Below are 24,804 nucleotides of genomic sequence, written 5' to 3' on the forward strand. Positions count from 1 at the left end.
GGGGAAAATTAATTTTAAATTAAGCAATTTTAAGCACTGCCTGTGTTTTCCCCGCTCCTGTCCAACAATTCAAATGGATGATAAATTGGACTTAAAATGAAAGCATAAACCTGGTGGTGCAATTCCTTATTTCAATCATTATCCATCACAGCATTTGACTCGTTCAACTATGTGCTAAAACTCACAAGCGGCAAATTATTGCTTCAAAGCCTCAGTGTGATTTTAAAATAACAGTTCTTCATTATATATTAGAATTCCACGCAATTTAATCACTCCCTTCCATTTCATTCTTCACAGCCTCCCAGTTTCCTATTGATATTGAAGTAGTGAAAAATGATCATGAATTTTTAGACAGGGATGCCACCGAGTCTTTGTGCAGGTAAGAACTTGCTTTAGACCCATCGTTTCAGAATGTAGACTGAGCAGTGAAACTCGCGCACCTAGTTTCTATGGACCATGGCAATGAGCCTAATAACAGATGGCAATTTTAATGGTTAATCTCATCTCTCCCTCCACGATACAAACAGTGAACCTGGACTAACCAAACAGGAGCTATTGATTGTTGTAATGGATGCTGAGATGTAGATTTGGAAGTTGCAAGGGTGCAGATGTTGTAGATGCAGAATGGCCAAGTATAGCTGCCTATATTATTATTTGAAGATATGTTATTAAAATTTGATATATTTTGGGCAGCACGGTGGTGCAGTGGTTAGCACTGCTGCTTCACTGTGCCGAGGCCCCAGGTTCGATCCCGGCTCTGGGTCACTGACCGTGTGGAGTTTGCACATTCTCCCTTGTTTGCGTGTGTTTCGTTCCCACAACCCAAAGATGTGCAGGATAGGTGGATTGGCCATGCTAAATTGCCCCTTAAATGGAAAAAATGAATTGGGTACTCTAAATTTATATATATTTTTTTTAATTGTTGCATTTTCTTTTTTAAATTTAGAGTACCCAATTCATTTTTTCTAAATAAGGGGCAATTTAGCGTGGCCAATCCACCTAGCCTGCACATCTTTGGATTGTGGGGGCGAAACCCACTCAAATACGGGGAGAATGTGCAAACTCCACACGGACAGTGACCCAGAGTCGGGATCGAACCTGGGACCTCGGCCCTGTGAGGCAGCAAGGCTAACCCACTGAACCACTGTGCTGCCCGAAAAATTGTTACATTTACGAGATCTGCCTTCCTTCCTTGACCTGGCCTATGGTGGCAATGTGGTTGACTTTTAACTGTCCTCTGAAATGACCTAGCTTAGTTCAAGGATAATTAGGGATGGACAACAAATTCTGCTATTGCCAATCATATCTACATCACTTGAAATACTGGGTCAGAAAAAATCTTCTCATTCTGATGATACCAGCACAAAATTACTAAAGTACCATTATTGTTTATAAAATTCTAGGACCTTGCAGCACAGAACAAAGCCATTTGTTCCATCAGAGTTCTGTGTCAGTTCTTTGAAAGAGACATCTACCCCATAACTTACCCTGTTTATGCAATAACCAGATTCGCGTGATGATTCTGCAAGTTGTATAGATCAAAACCAAAGATGAACAATGTAAAAAGCTTTGTGTGGCAGAGATCAAGAGAGTAGCTGACATTACAGATTATTCTCCAATCTGTCCTGAATTAACAGATCTTCAAACTAGGAAAAAATAGTTGGATTATTCTTGTTGCCCAGTTATGAAGAGGGGAGAATATGCCAGGGTTTCCATTCCTGATCACTGTCCAACAATCCCTGGAGGTTTTCCTTTGAAAACCTTTCCCTGAGTCTGTTGGGCTTCCCATGTGATGCCAGCCCTATGATTCGACCATAGAAATCTCAAACAGATGCCCAAGCAATTACTCCCAAAATGTTGTTCAATTAATGTCATGACATTTTCTTTAAATTCTCATTGTTATTTTTATGAGATTAAATGCAACTGTGATGGTGCAAATTCCTCCAGCTATTTTTATAAACAACTTTTTAAAATTGAAATAATGGTTCAAGCACTGCCGTTGTATTTCTGGGATTGAATCCAACTCCGAATGACTGTGTGCGATTTTTCACCCTCAATCCTGAATGAAATGGGTGCCCGAATTTGCAATTTAGTTCCCTAAAGGCTCAGTCAATGGAATAAACCTACAAACCACTATGCAAAATTGCCATAAAGATAGCTGGTGGAGGAATCCAAAATATCACAGAGTGGCAGGAGATATTCTTACGAAACTGAGATTGAAAAGCATTGCAGGAATTTAATATTCCAATTCACCAAGCATATAGTCCATGCTGTAACAGGGTTCTATTCATTAAAGTCCTAAACTAATTCACAATGTATATGATAAATGTAGGATACATATCAAAATCTCATTGGATGCATAGGTTTGGATTTTGCAATGCTAATGATGTCAAAGCTGTCAGCATTCACTATCATAACTCCACTGAAACTGACATCCGCCTTGGCTTGGCAACATACTTAAACTATCATTGGAAAAGGGAAAAACCACACGACAGAAATCGTTAGGTCGTTGTGATCATCTTGCCTCCTGGTTGGCTGTGATGAGGGGAGGACACGGAGCCCCAATATCCTGGGATGGGGGGGAGGAAGGGCAGGTGGGAAGACGCCCCTAATTTTTAGGTGATCATCAGAATCAGCCCCCCCCCCCCCCCGAGTTTGGTCGGGTGGATTCATCCCGTCAATTCAATTTTACGTTCCCTCCCACCTCAGAACCTGCCTTGGGGGGAGCGTAAAATTCTACCCCTTGGTTCACACAATGAAATACTTGAGAATACATTGCAAAAGACCTATGCGAGTTGTTCTAGCTACTGAAGCATGGGCCTTGTCTGTAGTCAGATCGGACTTTTCTGTGGAGTAATGTAAAAGCAATTATTATGTAGAGTTTGGAATCCAGGGTCCTGAGCAACACCCAGAATTTACAGCAGGGAGATGTGGCAGGACCTGGGATGTAATAGCTAAATTCTGGTTAATTACAGGAAACGACAGGGCTCTGTGGTTAACAGATTAGAGACTGATTCTAAGTGTGATACTATAAATAGTATTGTGCTGCACAAGGGTCTGGAAGAGCCCTGTTGAGTAGAGATACATAAATGTGCTTTAAAATGCGCATTTTATTTTTAATCCAGCCATTATTGCACCCACCAATTATCTGTTGCTATGATATAACAGTTTTTGCACATCAATTGCAAACAGTCATGCCCATCGTTGCACACAGAGGACTCTTCAATGGTGGTAATTCATACTTCCGCTTGCTGAACTAGTTTACTTAGATTGTCTGTTTAAAAAATCTAGACTGCTCAGTTGTACGTGATGCAGTGCTTAGCACTGCTGCCTCACAGCGCCAAGGACCTGGGTTCGATCCCGGCCCTGGGTTGCTGTTCGTGTGGAGTTTACACATTCTCCCCGTGCCTGAGTGTGTCTCACCCCCACAACCCAAAAGATGCGCAGGGTAGGTGGATTGGCCACGCTAAATTGCCCCTTCACTGAGAAAAAAATTTGGGTACTCTAAATTTATATCTAAAACAAAAAGACTTCTCAGTTGTAATAAAATTGACTTTGTGATGAGAAACCATTGATACTAGTATCTTGTGCAGACTGTAATCTTACAGCTTAAACTAACTTACTCCTGTGTCTCAAATAGGCATTTGCAAATATGGGACTACATTTTTCTCCCAATGTTTTGCTGCATCTGAAGATTCCTGCATCATAGGTCTAGATGTCCGTCCCTATAAATTAGATGTAATGGGGAGACCAGGTTTTCCAAATTGAGATGGAATGAGTAGCTATTCTCCTCCATATTTATTCATCATGTAATCCATAACTAACCAGTAAGCTTGGTAGGTCAAGATACAAAGCACCTGTATGTAGATTAATTAAATAGACTTCACTGAAACATGTGTGTGTCCTAAATGGGCACTCTTTAATATTTTTATAGCCTGTATATTAAATTTAGATATTTATTCCTTTCAGACGATTGAAAACACTGAACAAATGTGCAATGATGAAATTGGAAATCGGTAGAGAGAGGAGAAAGGTAAGTTCTGTCTTCAGGCATTTTATCTTTTTCACCGTGTGAATGGAAATTAAAATGCTGAACACAGTATTTTAATTTCTTAAGATATCTGAATGGTCTGTATGAGAAAGTGAGGCTACAGAAGGTTCAGGAATACATCACATTGGTATACCAATACATTCTGCACTGGAATGGTATGGATTAGCACTGTATTATTCCATGTGATGAGTTCCCAATCTAAATCTGACCTTTCCGAGGAAGGAAAATCAGAGGGTGGAACAACACAGTGCCCCTATAGTTCAAAAGAGATATGTAATTGATCTGGCCAAGTTACTGGGCTATGCTTGCCAATGGGGATTGGAGCATAGCGGTAGTGGGGGATTGGAAAAGGAAGGTCACGGGTTTCCCTTGAGAAGAAATTTACAAACCAGGTGTTGACCAATTGGTTGACCACTGTGAAGATTCAAACCAGATTAACTCCAGGCTGAACATTTAAAACACTTCTGGTGACAAATGAAATTGCGCTAGACGATTCCTCTTCCTCCAAGCTTCTTAGTCATGTTATTTTTCTTTGTTTCTGATGCACTAAATGCGTTTATAATAATAATAATCTTTTATTGTCACAAGTATGAAGTTACTGTGAAAAGCCCCTAGTCGCCACATTCCGCCGCCTGTTCGGGTAAGCTGGTACGGGAATTGAACCCGCGCTGCTAGCCTTGTTCTGCATTACAAACCAGCTGTCCAGCCCACTGAGCTAAACCAACTTTCTTAACACGTTTTCACATAATATTAAGAAGTCTGAATAAGAACTACCACCAAATTGTTGTATTAAAGATGACCAATAATGAGATCTATTTTTAACTATAGAAATCAATATTGACAAATTGTAAGAATTGCTTGTTTACTGTAGAATCCTAAATAGAAGAGCATATTACTTGGAACACAAAACCTGTTCTTTTCACTTTTAACATTAGGTATTTGGAATTCTTTACTCTCAAATGAATGATAAAACTCCCACAAATGTAAATAGAGTCGTAGAAGTCTAAAGCCGAGAAAACATCCTTCAGACCATCACGTCAGCACGTCAAAAACAACCATCTAACCGTTCAAATCCCATTTTCCAGCACTTGGCCCATTGCCTTGTATGCCTTAGCTTCCCACATCTAAGGCAGCGAGTTCCAGACTCCCACCATCCCCTAGATGAAGAGGTTTTCCCTCCCATCCCCTCTAAACCTCCTGCCACTTAAACCTAAGCCCCCCCGGTCATTGATCCCTCCACAAAGGGGAAACACTTCTTCCTGTCTACTTTAATCTAAGCTCCTCCCACAATTTTATACATCACAATCATGTTCCCCCTCGGTCTTCTCTGCTCCGAGGAAAACAACCCCAGTCTATCCAATCTCTCTTCGTAACTAAAACTCTCCAGCCCAGTCAACGTCCTAGCAAATCTCTGCACCCTTTCCAGTGCCATCACATCCCTCCTACAATGTGGATTCCAGAACTGCACACAATACTCTAGCTGTTGCCAAACCAACATTTTATACAGTTCCAGTATAATCTCCATGCTCTTAACCTGTAGGGCATGATCTATTGGCCACATCGCACCCCAATGGGTGCGCGATGTGCTGGTAGATGCCAAGTGAAGCCTTCCGTGGGCTTCCCATCAGACACGATGCCTGGCGGGATCTACCGAGTCCTGCAACGAGACGGGATCAGGAACCTGCCCACAATTGGCGGGACCAAGCATATGTAGGCCTTAAACCTACTTGAGGCCTACTTACCTGCATGGAGGTCGCAGCTGGGCACCGTTCAGTACTGGTCCGCACAAATGTGGAGCGGGCGAACAGCACCTTGGGGGTCTCGCAGATGATCAGAGGTCCCTGGGTGGCCAGGGACTGTTCAGGGTGGCTCCCTGATTCTCCCCCTCGAGTGTGGGTACCTAAGCACTGCCAGGCTAGCACTTTGCCACTGCCACCCTGGCACTGCCAAGGTATCCGGGTGGCACTGGCAGGAGTGGTGCCAGAGTGACAGTACAAAGGTGGCTGGGTGGCAGTGCCATGGAATATCACCGTAGGGAGGCCATGGTAATGATAGGAGGGTGGGGAGTTGTAGGGCAAGTAAGAAAAGGGCCTCTGGGAATTTAGGGGGTGACGGGTGGGGGTCCTGGAAGAGGGGGCTGTAACAAGGTGTGGGGGGCCTGAAGAGGGAAGGCCCCCAGGGACCCCATAGTGGGTCATGCCCATGTGTGTGAGGGGTGACATTGCCCATAGGTGGGAGGCATGGGGGACCCACAAGCTCACTTAGAGATTGGGGCACCCTTTCAAAATAGCCACCCGATCAGAGTTCAGCTCCCCAGTGATGAAAAATGTTAAGTGTGAGCTAAACCCGTGAGAAACTCCCCGGGGCCCAAAATAGTGACTAAGGGCACGATGAATGGCCACATTGTGCCCAAAAAGCAGCTCACCGCAGTGCAGCATGGCCGATAGAAGCCGGGTGACCCTGCTCCCATTATCTACCCGTCTCTCAAAGCCTCACCAGATCTAACTTTTCGGCCAAACCGGATTATAAAAGCGATACAGCTCGTCTCACTTCAATGTGCAACTTTCTGAGGTGCCCGAGGCATTAGGATCTATCCCCTTCGCCTAGGAGACCTCGGACGAGTTCCGTTCAGTACTGGTCTCCACAAACGTACACCAGACGGAACGGCACTCTCCAGGGGATTAGAGGCCCCCAGGCACATGCCCTTTGGGCAGAGTGACACCCTGGCACTGGTGCCAGCCTGGCAATGCCTGGCTGCCTGGTGGCACTGGCAGGAGCACTGCCAGGGTGCCAGGTTGGCAGTGCCAAGCTGGAATATTTTGTGCGGTGGCAATCGGGCCGGGGGTGCCCTACGCGGGTGTTGGGGAGGTGCAGGGGAAGCTAGGGACCTTTGCATCATGCGTTGGGGCTTGCAGTGTGGTCGGGGCTCGTTTCAGGTGCACCAGAGATCGGGAGGCCATTTCTAAATGTCGTTACACTGAGGAGTTCCGTCGAGCGGAGCTTCTCAGTGCAGAAAACAGAGCTAGGCGCAGCTTCGACCATGCATTCCCTACTGAGGCCCCGTATCTAACCCCGCTGCCGTTTTATAGTGTTGTGTTTCTCGCCGCTGCACGCGCTGGGAAACACATGGCTAAATGCACTCGCTATTGGACCTTAATCCCTTTTAGTAAAATCGCGCCCACAGAAACCTTTCCGCTAAATCATGTCCTATGCCTTGGCTAATAAAGGCAAGTATACCATATGCCTTCTTACCCACTGTATCCACTTGCTCTGCTACTTTAAGAGACCAATGTACATGCACACCAACGTCCCTCTGATCCTCAGAGCTTCCCAGGGTCTTGCTGTTTAACATGCATTCCCTTGCCTTGTTTGTCCTGCCACCTTGCACTTATCCGGATTGAACTCAATTTGCTGCTTATCAGCTGATCTGACCAGTTCGTCTATATCCTCCTGTAATCTATGGCTACCCTTGTCACTTATTTACCACCCCATGAACTTATTGATCAACCCTCCTATATTCATGTCTCAATCATTTATATAAACCACAAACAGCAAGGGCCCCAAACTGATCCCTACGTGACCCCCACTGGCCACAGGCTTCCAGTCATATTACCCTCTGCTTCCTGCCACTCAGCCAATTCTGTATCCAATTTGCCAAATTTCCTTTGATTCCATGGGTTCTTAACTTTGCTTTCTATCTTCCATGTGGGACCTTATCAAAGGCGGTGCTGAAGTCCACTTGCTGAAGTCCAAGTAGACTATGTCAAATGTGTTGCCCTCATCTACCCATCTGGTCACCACTTTGAAAAATTCAATCAAGTTGGTCAGACACGACCTTCCCTTAACAAAACTATGCTGACTGTTCTTGATTAATCCCTGCATCTCCAAATGCAGATTAACTCTCTCTTAGAATTGCTTTCGATAGTTTCCTCACCACTTGAGGTTAAACTGACAGGCCTGTAGTTTCCTGGTTTTTCCCTTCCTCCCTTCTTGTACCAGATTGGCTATCCTCCAGTCCTCTGGCACCTCTCCTGTGACCAGAGAGGACATGAAACTTATTACCAGTGCCTCCACTATTTCCTCCCTTGTCTCACTCAGATTTCTATACCCACACCACCCCTCTCACGAGTGAACACTAAAGCAAAGTATTCATTTCGGACCCTACCTACGTCCTCTGGTTCCACACACAAATACCACTGGGATCCTTAATGGGCCCTACTCTCTCCTTAGATATGCTTTTACCCTTCATATACTTTCGATTGTCACATGGTTATGGGGAGAAGGCAGGAGAATGGTGATGAGAAAATATCAGCCATGATTGAATGGCGGAGCAGACTCAATGGGCCAAGTGGCCAATTCCGCTCCAATGTCTTATGGTCTTATGGAATATAAAATCCCAATGTACTAGCAAATTTACATAACTTCAGTAAGACCACAATTGGCACACTGTTGCAGTTTCAGTCTTCACATCATAGAAAGCAAATTGAGCAGAATGTGGACAGTGCACATTCGTTAGAACACTGCCTGATGGGAGAAATACAAAGAAAGACTTGAGAAATTGTGGTTGTTTTTATTAGAGCGGGGACAATTAAGGGAAAGTAGATTGAAACATGCCATTTCGAGAGGTTGAGTGCCCTAGAATAAGAGGGCATAAATATAAAAATGAAGGTTTGGGACAGAGAGCAAGATTTTGCTTTTACACAGAGGGTTTTGGGGCTGTCAGCATCTAAAATGAATGGATCATTGGTCAAAGGATTAAAGGAAATGGAGATATGAGCGCAAGAGGAGTATAGATGGGCAAGAGGGGCAGTCCAATGATGTGCAGGTTAGTTAGATTGGCCATGCTAAATTGATCTTAGTGTCCACAATTGCCCTTCGTGTTGGGTAGGGTTACTGGGTTATGGGAATAGGGTGGAGGTGTGGGCTTGGGTAGGGTGCTCCTACCAAGAGCCGGTGCAGGCTCGATGGGCCGAATGGCCTCCTTCTGCACTGTAAATTCTATGATTCTATGTACCAAGGTACAGTGAAAAGTATTATTCTGCTTACAGTCCTGGCATATCGTTCCATACATAAACACATAGAACATACTATAATAATTATAGAACATACTATTATAATTAATAATTATAGAACGTGCTATAATAATCAATCACAGAACCTGCTGCAAGAATTTATAATTATAGACCATGCCATAATAATTAATAACTATAGAATGTGCTATAATAATGAATAACTATAAAACATGCTACAATAATTAATAATTATAGAATGTGCTATAATAATTATTGACTATACTATAATTACTAATTATAGACCATACTATAATAATTAATAACTATAGAATGTGCTATAATAATGAATAACTATAGAACATGCTACAGTAATTAATAATTATAGAATGTGCTATAATAATTATAGACCATACTATAATAATTACTAATTATAGACCATACTATAATAATTAATAACTATAGAATGTGCTATAATAATGAATAACTATAGAACATGCTAAATTCTTAATAATAGAATGTACTATAATAATGACTAATTATAGAATATACTATAACCAATAATTATAGAATGTGCTAGAATAATCAATTATAGAACATTCTACAATAATTAATAATTAAAAATGTTGCTATAATAATTAATAACTATAGAAAATGCAATAATAATGAATAATTATAGAACATGCTGCAATAATTAATAATTGTAGAGTGCTATAAAAATTATAGAACATACTATAATAATTAAAACAACTTGGGGTTTTCCTTTATTTGACCTGCCAGTATCCTTTCATGTCCCCTTTTTTCTTTCCTGGTTTCCTTTTTAAGTTCACTTTTACCCATCCCAAATGCCTCTTGGGCTTCTGCTGTTTTGAGCTCTCAATATCTGCTATAATTCGCCCCTTTTTCTCCTTATCCAATGCTGTATATCTCTTGATATCCACGGTTCACTGGATTTGTTGGTCCCACCCTTTTTCATTTGGCCCTGCACCCTCCCTATTTCCTTCTTGAATGTGACCCACTGTTCTGTCACAGATTTACCTAAATGTGTCTGCTCCCAGTCCACTCTGGCCAAATCATATCTGATCTTATTAAAATCGGCCTTCCCCCAATTTAGAACTTTCATATCGGGCTCATCTTTGTTCTTTTCCACAACTATCTTGAATCTAATGGAGTTATGATCACTGTCTGCAAAATGCCCCCACTAATATTTCAACCATTTGCCTAGCTTAGTTACCTAAAATTAAGTCCAGGACTGCTCCCTCTCTTGTACGACCTTCTATGTACTGGCTCACAAAGTTCTCCAGGATGCTTTTACCTATTGGCTTAAAACGTTCTCCAGGTTGCATTTTAGGAATTCCATGCTCTCTACACCTTTTACACAATGCCTGCCCCAATGTTGGGGGAAGTTGAAATTCTCCACTATCACTACCCTATTACCTTTACAATTCTCTACATATCTGCTCTTCGATTTCTCTCCGAGATTGTTAGGAGGCCTATGGTACACTCCCAGCAATGTGGTTGCTCCTTTTTGGTTTTTAAATTCTACCCATATGGCTTCAGCTGAAAAGCCTTCAAAGATATGGGGCGAATTTCTCCCCCAACGGCGCGATGTTTGCCGACTGGCGCCCAAATCGGCGCCAATCAGACGGGCATCGCGCCGCCCCAAAGGTGCGGAATGCTCCGCATCTTTGGGGGCCGAGCCCCAACATTGAGGGGCTAGGCCGACGCCGGAGGAATTTCAACCCCGCCAGCTGGCAGAAATGGCGTTTGTTGCCCCGCCAGCTGGCGCGGAAATGCGGTGCATGCGCGGGAACGTCAGCGGCCGCTGAAAGTTTCCCGCGCATGCGCAGTGGGGAGAGTCTCTTCTGCCTCCGCCATGGTGGAGGCCGTGGCGGAGGCGGAAGGGAAAGAGTGCCCCCACGGCACAGGCCTGCCCGCGGATCGGTGGGCCCCGATCACGGGCCAGGCCACCGTGGGGGCACCCCCGGGGTCAGATCGCCCCGCGCCCCCCCCCCCAGGACCCCGGAGCCCGCCCACGCCGCCTGGTCCCGCCGGTAAATACCAGGTTTAATTTACACCGGTGGGACAGGCAATTTCTGGGCGGGACTTCGGCCCATCCGTGCCGGAGAATTGAGCAGGGGGTCCCGCCAACCGGCGCGGCCCGATTCCCGCCCCCGCCCAATCTCCGGTACCGGAGACTTCGGCGGGGGCGGGATTCACGGCGGCCAACGGCCATTCTCCGACCCGGTGGGGGGTCGGAGAATGACGCCCATGGTCCCTCTTTATTGCTGTAACTAATTCCCTGATTAAAATTGCGACACCCCCCTCCTCTTTTACCTCCTCCCTTTTACTCGCCTGAAGATCCTGTATCCTAAAATATTGAGCTGCCAATCCTGCCCCTCTCAACCATGTCTCAGTGATCTCAGTGATAGCAGTGACCCCCTGTTTTAATTTGTACCTTCAACTTATTTGCCTTGTTCGTCAGACTCCTTGCATTCAAATAAGCACCATCCAATCTTGCCAAACTCCCCTGTGACTTAATTGATCTAGAAATTCTATGCCTGCCTGATGCACTTGATGTCTCTCGAACTTTGGCTGTGTATCTATCCCTGCTGAACCTTCTCTCGGGATCCCAGCCCCCTGTCAAGTAAGTTTACACCCTCCCAACAGCACTAGCAAAGCTCCCTGCAAGGCTCTGGTCCCGTTTTGGTTCGGGTGCAAACCATCCACCTTGTACAGGTCACAATGTCCCAGAAATCTACAGCCCTCCTTCCTGCATGAAATGCACACTACGCTGTGGCTTTTAGAATAATTGGACTCTACAGTAAAGATTGAAAATAATAGCAATTCCTTTTCAATACATAAATTTAGACCAGCCAATATAATTGATCTCCAAATATGAAATATTTACTTGCAAGCAAGATGCACCTTGGCTGCCTAAGTCCCTTTAAGATGTTTTGTATGCACAAAGGCTCAACTTCATTTTGATTCTTTGAGAGCTTTAAATCATACGAATCTTCGAAAGTAAAAGCAATACCAAACAATAATTTCATTTAAATGACATGGTTGAGAAAATGACTTGCCTGCTTGTTTGGTTGTTATATTAAAGGGGGCATTATCTATGCAATTCATATTGCAAGTGAATTATTAACGGATTTCCACCACTCAAAATCACTTATTTTAATTGTTTCTTGCTTCAGCTCCCATTATCATCCTAGGCTGTCATCTCAACCTGTCAGGATGTGTGACATGTTGCATTCTTCAGACCTTGAGCTCGGGTTTCATTACTGGAACTAACTGACTTCTGTTTTTATAATGCTACCCACCTCCTCCTCGTCCACTTCCAAATGCCATGCCTTCATCATCCAGGGTCTCCCAGTTGACCACCCCTCCCCCACCTCAATGACAAATCAAACCCTCAGCCGCACCAACATCCTCAGTCCAACACCCTCAAGGTTTCTGCCGGCCCCTGGTGCCGCATGCCTCAACATACTGATGTTTGAATTCTTGTTTCAAATCTCTCCATCACCTCATCTTGCCGGATACTAATTTCATGATCCCAGCATGCACTGCCCACTCTTCTAACACAGAATTTCTCATCCCTCACTCACTCTGTTTCACCATCAGTTGATTAGCCGCCATTCATCTCTACTCTGCTGGAGCACACTACCCAGGTTCTGTTAATCTTGTCACCTTCCTCCCTGCTTTTTAAAAAAAAAAAAAGTAATATTTTAAACTATCCTTCTCCACCATGCCTTTTGAAATTTCCTTCCAGCCTCTCCCTTTTCTCTTTATCCCACAGTATCACTTTTCCTTCTTTGAAAGTGTCCTAGTTGAACTAAACTAGATAAATACAAGTTATTATTGGATTTGTGATTTATTTAACTTGGGTAGATGTTGGCATTGTGGTATTGTCACTGGACAATGGCCTGGGGGGCACAGGTTCAAGTCCCACCATGGCAGCTGGTGGAATTTGTAATGTTCTTGTCAGATGGCCTTATTTATTACAAGAACACTTGTAGTTAACTGTGGGTAAACTATATACAAGAGAACAGATGCAAAAAACATTAAAAACATGCGCAAGCAGCCCCTCTCTTTGACTTCCTTTCGCCAGTCTGAGGGGTCAGCTGCCCAACATTCACTTATATACTAGTGAGATTCCTAATGATATCGCTACAGAATTAATTAATAAAGCCCGGAATTAAAAGGTAGTCTCAATAATGGTGATCATAAAACTATAGTCAATTGTCATAACGAAAAGAGATCTGGTCCACTGATGTCCTTTAGGACAGGAAATCTGTCACACTTACCTGGTTTGCCTGAGATGTGACTCCAGACTCACAGCAATGTGGTTGACTCTTAACTGCCCTCTGACATGGCTGAAGAAGCCATTTTGTTGGAGATGCAATTGAGGAAGGACAGAAAATGTTGGCCTTGCCAATGCTGCCCATTTCATGATTTTTTTTTTTTTTAATGCACACAATTATTTTTTAAAGCCTTTTTTGATAACCTGTTCACTGCCAGCCTAATGACAATAGCATATTACATGGATAGGAATTCAAAAGTTCAGATTTGTTTCTGAGTCTTTGCACAGAAATCAATGCTTGCTTTTGTCTTTTATTTTTTTACATTCAGAGTGATGATTTTGAAGATGAAGAGCCTTGTGCCATCAGCAGCAAATGGACTTTTCAAAGGGACAACAAGCGGTGGTCTCGTGTGGAGGCGTTAGACCTTTTCCATCCAGAAAGTCTCTCATTGCCCGGTAGCCCATGTTTGAAGAGCATCAACAGCGATGATATATTCCCGGAGCTGGGGGAGAAACAGGAAGTGTCGTCAATTCACAGTAGCAGCAGTGGCAGCGATAGCATCGGCTTACCAAAAAACTCTGAAGCCCACATTACGGATTTTGAAACTAGTCGAAGTTCCTCCAGATGCTCCTCGATTAAATTGCCATCTGCAGACTCCTCCTTCAGTGGCCCACCATCCCCCAACGAGCTCTCGGGTTTTAGTGTTGATGAAAAGGTCACCGAAAAGTGCTCCAAGACGAAGGGAAAGGGTCTGTTAAAGAAAATGGAAAGGCTTCGATTAAGAAGTTCAAGTCAGAAAAAAGGCAGTCAAGCAAAAATTAGGCCATTCATCAGTGCGCCTGTGCTTCAAGAAGGGTTCGATGACGAAAAATTGAGAAATCTCAATTGTGTTGACATTGCTGAACTTGACGAGACCATTCTTAGACAAAACCCATCATGCTCCTCCCAAACCTGCAGCAGTAGTAGTCAGTCGGAGAACAGCAGTGCAGTAAGCACGCCAAGCCCCGTCCTTCGAACGCGAAACCAACCCTTGGGTAGAAAGCGAGGTGGAATGTTCATGGAGAATTTTAATTCAGCCGCTCCACCACCTTGCAGGAACATTGGCCAACAGAACTATGTGAATGAGAAAGGTCAACACGACCATCTTTTTCAGATTCCACAAGGTCACAAACCGGGAACATTTCCTAAAGCACTTCAGCACGGCATTTTATCACCAATCGACAATACGTCAGTAAACTGGAGAACTGGCAGTTTCCATGGTTATCGTCGGAGTAGATTTGGGAGAGACAGTAGGGTGAGCAGTTCAAAGGAGATAGACTGTGAGCCCATCTCCCATAATTTGTTGGACAATCGAATGAGTATTTATGACAATGTCCCTGGGGTCCTTGTTCACTTGAACAATGGAGAGGTAACCAATGCAACAGACGATGATGTGTTTGCAGAGCTAGATGATGTCATGGAGCATGTGAATGGCCTCCAAAGACTCGTGAACAAATGGACAGAAAAGTTTTCTGATGGAGAATCAGATTCTGCAAATGACTCAACATCTCCTTATCCATCCTCTCCGAAGGACATTCATCTGGAGATAGATAAACACCTTGAGTGTGTTAATGAAGGGGCACCAACTAATAATCTGGATATTGCTGAAAAGTCTGTCAATGAATTGGACCCATCAGTAGTCCATTATGACTCTGGAATTTGCACATCTTTAATGCACACTAACAGGTACGTAAACTATTGATCTTTATTCCTGGAGGAGGAATTGCATGAAAGGCCGGAAGTGTTTTACACCATTTTTACCATATTGTAAATAATATTTGCTGTAGCCATTACTGTTATGAGGGCATCATTCAACCAATGTGACCACTTTCAATATATAGGGCTGTTGCGTGTTTAATTCCCTTGCACAATCTGCATTCTGGTTATTAGCCAATTTACTCTCTCTGCAAATGCAAGTGAAGAACTAAATTAGGATCTGTGCCATCTACCTGCACTGAAATAAGACTGGAACACTGAGTACACTGTTACCATTTATATTGGGTTCAATATCAAATAGTGTCACGATAGTGGGCGCGATTCAGTGGTTTCGTTCGCTTGAGCTAGAGTGTGATGAGGTCGGTGAATAGTGGGACGGGCAAAAACGAGAACCACGCCGAGCTGCAAACCGTTTGCGATCCAACTGGCCCACTCCCTTAGGCAAAATCGGGATCCTGCCATAGAGTGGCGAGAAACCAGTAATCACCACTTAAGCCCAATTTCCATACAATTAACGGGAGCCACCCCATATCCAATGATCTCCCGTGATCCAGCGGTTTCCCCAGCAAGTGGCCAATTAGTACTTCTTTTTAAAAACGTGAACCTGGCGGAAGGGCTGCTGCAGGGACCCTAGGAGATGAATAGCCATCTTCACTCACAGGCAACGAGCCCGGGGCACTGGCCTTGTTGCATATCGTGGCTGGGCTTTTTGGGGGGGGGGGGGGGGGCAGGCAAGCAAACATATGCGGATCCTCCATGCTAACCTCTGGACCATGTGTACCTATTCCGGGGGCAGCCCTAGTCCCTGCCTGACTGCCCCACTGACCGCGGAGGCCCTTGCCGTGAGGATGAAGACTATTGCGAACAGCAAATGGGCAATCATAGTTAAATGAGCACTTCTCACACATCCCAAGTGAATCCCCATGGGTAGGTCTGCCATGTAGCATGTGGGGCTTATTGCCTAATATTCCAATCACACCTTGGTGGCTTCTGCTTGGGAAGCAGCACCACAGGCACAGCAACCAACATCCAAGCAGCCAGGGGATGGGCCCCAACCCCGGGCACATTCCGTGGCTGGGGTTTTGGGACGTTTAGTTCAGGTGTCTGGGGTCAACCCCGTCCCCACTGCGGCAGGGTGTGCGTGGGGGGGGGGGGGGCGGCAAGGCCCCATGTCTGGAGGGATGGGGGGATGGTATAGTGGTCGACCTGCATTGTGGAACAGAGTCAAAGGCTTCATACTGATTGCGGTAAGGGTTTATTAATTTGTCTCGGACACTCCCAATGGTGCCATCCCACGCTCCCCACACTTTAACCCCCCTTCCTCCCACATGCCCTCTCGGTGATCTTTAACGTGGTTAGCGTTCCTTGCTCTACCGCCGCCTCTATGTGCATCACCAGGATGCACATCAGAGGTGAAGGCAGCCAGCTGCTTACCATGTCCCTTGGCCTTTGATGCCCCTGGTGGGTGTCCTCTGGGGCCAGAGGGCCCCAGGTGCACTTGGTGGCACATGCACAGCCACGCTACCCTGTTCCGGGTGCTGACTGAGGGGAGTGGCGTCATCAGAGGGGTGGAACTCTGGGGAGCTGGTGGCCACAATCGCCAGTCCATTGGTTGGGTCCAGGTCACCCAGCACCCTCTCCTCCCTGATGGTGCCCATAGGGCCCTGGGGTTCATCTCAGAATGGAGGGGCAGCTGGTTCGAGCCCTGGCTGCCCCTGCGTCATCTGGCCCTTCCAGCCCTACCGGCTCCCCAATGTCTGCACCATGGTGTCAGCGCCCTCGGTGATGCTCCTCAGTGACTGAGCCACGCTCTGCAATGCCCCGGCAATGCCCACCTGGGACAAGCTCTGCAGCACCTTGGCTATTCCTATCTGGGACTGGGGCATGTCCCACAGCGTCTCATGAAGGTCAGCCTGGTACCAGGTCAGGTCCCCCAGCGAGTCGGACAGTCGACTGAGGCCCTCCGGCATGGGAGTCACCGATACCTCTACTAATGACGGTGACGTCGTGCACCAGGCTCTCCACTGCAGTCGCCACCCAGCAGTGTTGGTCTCGGTGCCACACATTGCCGATTGTTATCTCCTGCGCTCGTAGCCTCTGGGACTCCTCCAATGGCTACGGACCTGCTGGAGTGTCGCTGACCCACCCTAACATTTGCATCTGCGCCGGGTAATCGTGTTCCAGAGGCTCTGCATCTGAATGGGACCCCTCTGGATCCTGGGAAAAAGCAGAACTCCTACGGCTGTCTCCCCTGGAGATTCCTGCCTTCACTTAAACTGCATCTGCAACTGTGTGGTGCTCACCAGACTGTGCCCCGGAATCAAGACCACTAACTATGCCCACCGAGGTGTGTGTCTCTGGTGGAGGGTGGGGGTGACAGCTGTGACGCATCTACGGTGGCATCCTCGGTGCTCCCCTCCAAGGTGTTCTCACGGGAGGCAAGGGAGGGAACCACCCTGGACGGACCGGTGCCATCAGCTGGAGGTCCTGCGGGAGAATGGACATGTGGATGGGTCAGTCTGTATGGCAATAACAACTCGCGTGTGACAGTCCATTTGGGTGGGGCCCGGCAGATCCCCATCTTTGCCGCGTACGCTGACCTCCGCGTTGGTGACCGCTCTGTCCTCGGCCACCCCCTAACTTCCAGGGCCTGTTCCTTAAATGTGGTGAGGGTTCTGATTTCCGGCACCCCGCCACCAGTCTGGGCCCTGTCTCAACGGTTGTGGGGCAACTTCTTCTGCGCGGCCACAGGGAGGGTATCATTAGCCACATGCGTGGTTAACCAGGGTTGGACCCAGTGTAGGACATTGACCTGTCCTCCTCTTCATGCCGCCAGAGCTGACGGCCTCTGCCACTTCATCCCCGGTGGGACTGACTGCCCTGTGGCTCACCCTCCAGGACCCTCCGGGGAGCAGGACATCCCTTCTGGCCTTGACCACCTGTAAGAGCCTCCCCAGGTTAGCATCTCCAAACCTTGAGGTCAGTCATCTCAGAACCATGGCTGCGAGCTAAGTGGGGTTGGCTGCGCAAGAGCTGGTTAAGTGCTGCTCGACCTTGTTAGCGAGGGGCTGGCAAACGCGGTCCAGACGGATTGGCTGGTGAGCCTTAATTTGTGGCGTGAAGCCTGTGAGGCCTCCTTAAGTTAACCAATTAACGCTGTATTTAGGTGCTGGCCTCGCAGGGCCTAGCGGCGAGAAGCTCACAGCAGTTCCCACTCGCTACCATACTTAGAAATCTTTCCGGTGAACCGCACCCAGTGTCACTGACTTGTACGTTTTATATGCAGAGTGACTTGCGTCAGTGAAATATGAAGCTTCTCAAAATATATGGTGACCCCAGTGAGATTTTCTGAACAGAAAATCCACACACTTTAGGAAACTTCAAATGATCTTGAAATACATTTGCATACATGGAGGGCGATTCTCCGACCCCCCCCCCCCCCCCCCGGCCGGGTCAGAGAATCGCCGGGGGGGTGGCGTGAATCCCGACCCCGGCGGCTGTCAAATACTCTGGCACCGGGGGTTTGCGGCGGTAGGAATCACGCCGCGCCAGTCGGCGGCCGCTGACAGCAGCCTCCCCCGGTGATTCTCCGGCCTGCGATGGGCCGAGTGGCCGCCCGTTTTCATAGAATTTACAGTGCAGAAGGAGGCCATTCGGCCCATCGAGTCTGCACCGGCTCTTGGAAAGAGCACCCTACCCAAGGTCAACACCTCCACCCTATCCCCATAACCCAGTAACCCCACCCTAAGGGCAATTTTGGACACTAAGGGCAATTTATCATGGCCAATTCACCTAACCCGCACATCTTTGGACTGTGGGAGGAAACCGGAGCACCCGGAGGAAACCCACGCACACACGGGGAGGATGTGCAGACTCCGCACAGACAGTGACCCAAGCCGGGATCGAACCTGGGACCCTGGAGCTGTGAAGCAATTGTGCTATCCACAATGCTGCCGTGCCACACATTGCCGATCGTTATCTCCACCGTATGTTACACCAGGTATTTGCCGGCGAGACCTGGCTGCGCGAGCGGCCTCTAGGGTCCACGGGGGGTGGGGGGGGGAGGAGGGATCTGGCCCTGGGGGGTGCCCCCACGGTGGTCTGGCCCGCGATCGGGGCCCACCGATCCACAGGCGGGCCTGTTCCGTTTCGGCAGCTGTGGTCCTGCGCGATGGCCAACGCGGAAATGAACCCCCCCCTGTGCATGCGTTGGGATGACGCAAGCACACGCTGGCGCTCCTGCGCATGCGCCAATTTGGACTGCCGGCAGAGGCCCTTCGGCATGGCGCCAAGCCCCTTACCTGCCGGACGGCACAGCGCAAACCACTCCCGGGCCGGGGTGGTTGAATGGCGGCGCAGATCGCCGGGGTAGTTGAATGGCGGTGCAGATCGCCGGGGTGGTTGAATGGCGGTGCAGATCGCCGCGGTGGTTGAATGGCGGTGCAGATCGCCGCGGTGGTTGAATGGCGGTACAAATCGCCGGGGTGGTTGAATGGCAGTGCAGGCTCGCCGCGGTGGTTGAATGGCGGTGCAGATCGCCGCGGTGGTTGAATGGCGGTACAAATCGCCGGGGTGGTTGAATGGCAGTGCAGATCGCCGGGGTGGTTGAATGGCGGTGCAGATTGCCGGGGTGGTTGAATGACGGTGCAGATCGCCGGGGTGGTTGAATGGCGGCGCAGATCGCCGCGGTGGTTGAATGGCGGTGCAGATCGCCGGGGTGGTTGAATGGCGGCGCAGATCGCCGGGGTGGTTGAATGGCGGCGCAGATCGCCGGGGTGGTTGAATGGCGGCGCAGATCGCCGGGGTAGTTGAATGGCGGTGCAGATCGGCGGGGTGGTTGAATGACGGTGCAGATCGCCGGGGTGGTTGAATGGCGGTGCAGCCTCGCCGGGGTGGTTGAATGGCGGTGCAGATTGCCGGGGTGGTTGAATGGCAGTGCAGGCTCGCCGGGGTGGTTGAATGGCGGTGCAAATCGCCGGGGTGGTTGAATGACGGTGCAAATCGCCGGGGTGGTTGAATGACGGTGCAAATCGCCGGGGTGGTTGAATGGCAGTGCAGCCTCGCCGGGGTGGTTGAATGGCGGTGCAAATCGCCGGGGTGGTTGAATGACGGTGCAAATCGCCGGGGTGGTTGAATGACGGCGCAGATCGGCGGGGTGGTTGAATGACGGCGCAGATCGGCGGGGTGGTTGAATGACGGCGCAGATCGGCGGGGTGGTTGAATGACGGCGCAGATCGGCGGGGTGGTTGAATGGCGGTGCAGATCGCCGGAGTGGTTGAATGGCAGTGCAGATCGCCGGGGTGATTGAATGGCGGTGCAGATCGCCGCGGTGGTTGAATGGCGGCGCAGATCGCCGCGGTGGTTGAATGGCGGTGCAGCCTCGCCGGGGTGGTTGAATGGCGGTGCAGATCGCCGGGGTGGTTGAATGACGGTGCAGATCGCCGGGGTGGTTGAATGGCGGCGCAGATCGGCGGGGTGGTTGAATGGCGGTGCAGATCGCTGCGGTGGTTGAATGGCGGCGCAGATCGGCGGGGTGGTTGAATGGCGGTGCAGATCGCTGCGGTGGTTGAATGGCGGCGCAGATCGCCGCGGTGGTTGAATGGCGGTGCAGATCGCCGGGGTGGTTGAATGGCGGTGCAGATCGCCGGGCTGGTTGAATGGCGGTGCAGGCTCGCCGGGGTGGTTGAATGGCGGTGCAGATCGCCGGGGTGGTTGAATGGCGGTGCAGATCGCCGGGGTGGTTGAATGGCGGTGCAGATCGCCGGGGTGGTTGAATGGCGGTGCAGATCGCCAGGGTGGTTGAATGGCGGTGCAGATCGCCGGGCTGGTTGAATGGCGGTGCAGATCGCCGGGGTGGTTGAATGGCGGTGCAGATCGCCGGGGTGGTTGAATGGCGGTGCAGATCGCCGGGCTGGTTGAATGGCGGTGCAGGCTCGCCGGGGTGGTTGAATGGCGGTGCAGATCGCCGGGGTGGTTGAATGGCGGTGCAGCCTCGCCGGGGTGGTTGAATGGCGGCGCAGATCGGCGGGGTGGTTGAATGGCGGCGCATATCGCCGGGGTGGTTGAATGACGGTGCAGCCTCGCCGGGGTGGTTGAATGGCGGTGCAGATCGCCGGGGTGGTTGAATGGCGGTGCAGATCGCCGGGGTGGTTGAATGGCGGTGCAGATCGCCGCGGTGGTTGAATGGCGGCGCATATCGCCGGGGTGGTTGAATGGCGGTGCAGATCGCCGGGGTGGTTGAATGGCGGCGCAGATCGCCGCGGTGGTTGAATGGCGGCGCAGATCGCCGGGGTGGTTGAATGGCCGTGCAGATCGCCGGGGTGGTTGAATGGCGGTGCAGATCGCCGGGGTGGTTGAATGGCGGTGCAGCCTCGCCGGGGTGGTTGAATGGCGGCGCAGATCGGCGGGGTGGTTGAATGGCGGCGCATATCGCCGGGGTGGTTGAATGACGGTGCAGCCTCGCCGGGGTGGTTGAATGGCGGTGCAGATCGCCGGGGTGGTTGAATGGCGGTGCAGATCGCCGGGGTGGTTGAATGGCGGTGCAGATCGCCGGGGTGGTTGAATGGCGGCGCAGATCGCCGCGGTGGTTGAATGGCGGCGCAGATCGCCGGGGTGGTTGAATGGCCGTGCAGATCGCCGGGGTGGTTGAATGGCGGTGCAGATCGCCGCGGTGGTTGAATGGCGGTGCAGATCGCCGGGGTGGTTGAATGGCGGTGCAGATCGCCGCGGTGGTTGAATTACAATCATTTCTTTCCAAACTGTTAGGATTAGAGCGTGATTTTCTTTAGAGTGATGTGGTTTTGTAGACTTTCCTTGCAACATTGGGACTTTGTGTCTGCATCGTGATGAGTCTTGTTGCCATTTTGATCCTAATGAAAATACGTTGGAAGGCATTTACTTAATAAGTATTTGTTTGAGGCTTCACACTGGGAGTGTACAATGATAATTTGCATTTAAACGGAACCCTTAATGTCATGATGTCCTAAAGCTTCAAAGGCTGCGGGGGATAGGGATTGCATTTGAATAAGAAAGGTAGTTGACCCACGGGATGCTGTTAATGATGGTCACGGTAACTTTCTAAGGAGGCTTTTGGAGGTGGCTGGATATGCGGAAGTCTAGATATTAGGGAGAGTTGAAAGTATGACAAAGAATGACTGTCACTGATGTGATAGCTGGTTTGGAAAAGCAGATGGTGCAAATGGAGATAAAAGACTGGAGGAGAATGCAGAAGTAGGATAAAATCAGGCTATGGAAGGATAATACACAAAGAGGAGATTTCAAAATAATACTCTTGATGAACAGGAAGCTGATGACTGGGGTGACATAAGAATGTTTCTTGATGTGGGTATTTTAGGTTCTGGCTCAAAATCCTGAAACTTCCTCCCTAACAGCACTGTGGGTGTACCTACACCTCAAGAACTGCAGTGGATCACAAAGGCAACTTATCAGCACTTTCTGAAGGGCAACTAGGGATGGGCAATAAATGCTGGCCTAACCAGCGACACCCACATCCCGTAAATGAATAATAAATAAAGCTGAAGGATATGCAAGAGATAGTTGAGGAGAATGTTGAAAGTTTTGACTGGAGGTGATGAAGACTTGTAGGTGAGATAGAAATGAGCAGTACCCAGACTTGGTGATGGACTTTAAAGATTGATTTAGTCATGAAACGCATCAGGTTTAGGCACAATCAAGGCAACACACAGGGAGAATTCAGAATGCCCAAATTACCTAACAGCGCATCTTTTGGGACTTGTGGGAGGAAACCAGAGCACGCAGAGGAAACCCACGCAGACACGGGGAGAACGTGTAGACTCCACACAGACAAGCGACTGAAGCCGGGAATCGAACCTGGGACCCTGGTGCTGTGAAGAAGCAGTGCTAACCACTGCTACTGTGCCGCCCATTCAGCTGTATGAGTGGAACCATGCCATGTTACCACTCTTGACATGCATCACGAAACATTTTTCATAAAAGTAAAAAAAACCTGCATTCTCTTGCGCTAACCAATTGCACTGGATCACGGTCGATTTTGCATTTGTGATTGTTTTAATGCATTTAACCAGAAACTTGAGCTGTAATGGAAGCAATGTGATTTGCAGACAAAACGGAAAATTACCCTACAAGATGATCATTGACATCTTGTTTTTATTTATTTTTACACCTCGCTGGCAGAAACTCATTGCCTGAGTGATATTTTATATTGCAGGCGGCAGAGGTTCTGTTGGCCCAGTGAGCAGAACTTGAATCTACACCTCCAGATTGATAGCCAGTCTGCTGCTCAGCTCAACCTCTTACAGAAACTGGCTCTGCTGAAACTCACTACCCTGATGGACAAATACTCTCCCTCCAGCAAGCAAGGCTGGAATTGGTAAATATGGATACGATTTAATCTTGGTTCAAGAAATGTTGTTATTCATGAGCAAAATTCAAATGTTTTATTAATGTCCTCTACACCCCTAGCTTAAATGAAACCTAGTTAGTTGGTCCCTGTCATTTATCACTTTTATGTATGTTACAGCCTGACTATAAAGTGGAATCAATCCCAAAGAATTAAAAAAGTGTCCAAATAGCATTGATTCGAGATTGCAAGAAGCTACTTTAGTGTAATTACTACATGATAAAGCCTCTTTGAAGATCAAAGCAACACCCCATAAGGTTGGCAGCTCATAAACTGTTTTTGAACATTAAACAACATTTTCGATCTGCTACATGAGGATATTATCCCCATTTCATTGCATCTATTTAGAGGTTATCTTGTGGCTTGCACCAAACTATTTACAACAGCATTACATATCAGGAAAGATAGTGTCGTATGAAAATACATTTGAAATTGTCAAGGTATTCATAGCTTCTATTTTTTGGCTAATGTATTTCATCCTTTCCCCCTGTGCTGAAGCACCTGGCAACTCCATGGCACTTACTCCATGTTTTGAATATTTCCTAATTATGTTATGACTTGTGTCTTCTGGTTCCTCCTAAACTCCGTAACTGCTTTAACAACACTTATTCATCCACAACATGAGTTTCTGGACTAGATATTAAGGTGCATTCCGATTCAGGAGCCTCTGGCAAAATTAGTTGGGTTCAAGCCCACCCCTGCTTTTCCCCATTGCCATTTGATGGCTATTGGGATATTCATTGGTTTACGGTGAGACTTTTCTGCCCCCATCTGGAAAGGAAGTCCACCTCAAGAGCTGCTGACCAGTCAAATGGATAGCAGTTCTCTGGCCCCAGATGTGCCACTGGGAATGGTGGCCTCTGCATGGGACAGCATTCAGTCCCCAGGAGTAAAGAGCCATGGAGCTGGAGTTAAAGTTGAATTGAGGGAGGCGTGATGATGGTGGGTGAATATTTCAGTGTGGCTGGGATAGAAGGACCTGCCAATGGTGAGTGGCAAGCTGTGGCAGACAGGCTGCGGACAAGAGGGATCCAGAATTGAGGCACTTTTGGGGAGGGGAAAAGAGAGGTGGAGTGGGTCTTTTTAAGATGCTCTCCCTCCCTTGTCTACCACTAGCCCATGCAGTGAAGGCTGCCAGGCTGCACGTTTAGTTAAGTCCCAGTTTTGAGTTTTGTCCTCCTGGTTAAGTCCCAGTTTTGTGAGTACCCCCAGCTGCCATCCCAGCTCAGGGGGGCCTAAAATCCAGCCCTGTTACTCAGCACAGAACGACAGCCTTTAAGT

General features: G+C 48.2%; 1 protein-coding gene across 3 annotated transcripts in view; it reads left to right on the forward strand.

Moving 5' to 3' along the window:
• The window catches only part of LOC140427080 (rho GTPase-activating protein 7), a 246,796-nt gene that overhangs the window by 202,958 nt on the left and 19,034 nt on the right, over nt 1–24,804 (forward strand). For 2 of the 3 annotated variants that reach the window (XM_072512571.1, XM_072512572.1), the window contains exons 3-6: nt 298–379; nt 3,970–4,033; nt 13,696–15,092; nt 23,332–23,493. In XM_072512571.1, the coding sequence (XP_072368672.1) occupies nt 298–379; nt 3,970–4,033; nt 13,696–15,092; nt 23,332–23,493 (1,705 nt within the window). The remainder of the gene's footprint in view (nt 1–297; nt 380–3,969; nt 4,034–13,695; nt 15,093–23,331; nt 23,494–24,804) is intronic. The other variant, XM_072512573.1, reaches the window with a different exon arrangement.

This window comes from Scyliorhinus torazame, chromosome 7 (assembly GCF_047496885.1).
Source record: "Scyliorhinus torazame isolate Kashiwa2021f chromosome 7, sScyTor2.1, whole genome shotgun sequence".
Lineage (NCBI taxonomy): Eukaryota > Metazoa > Chordata > Chondrichthyes > Carcharhiniformes > Scyliorhinidae > Scyliorhinus > Scyliorhinus torazame.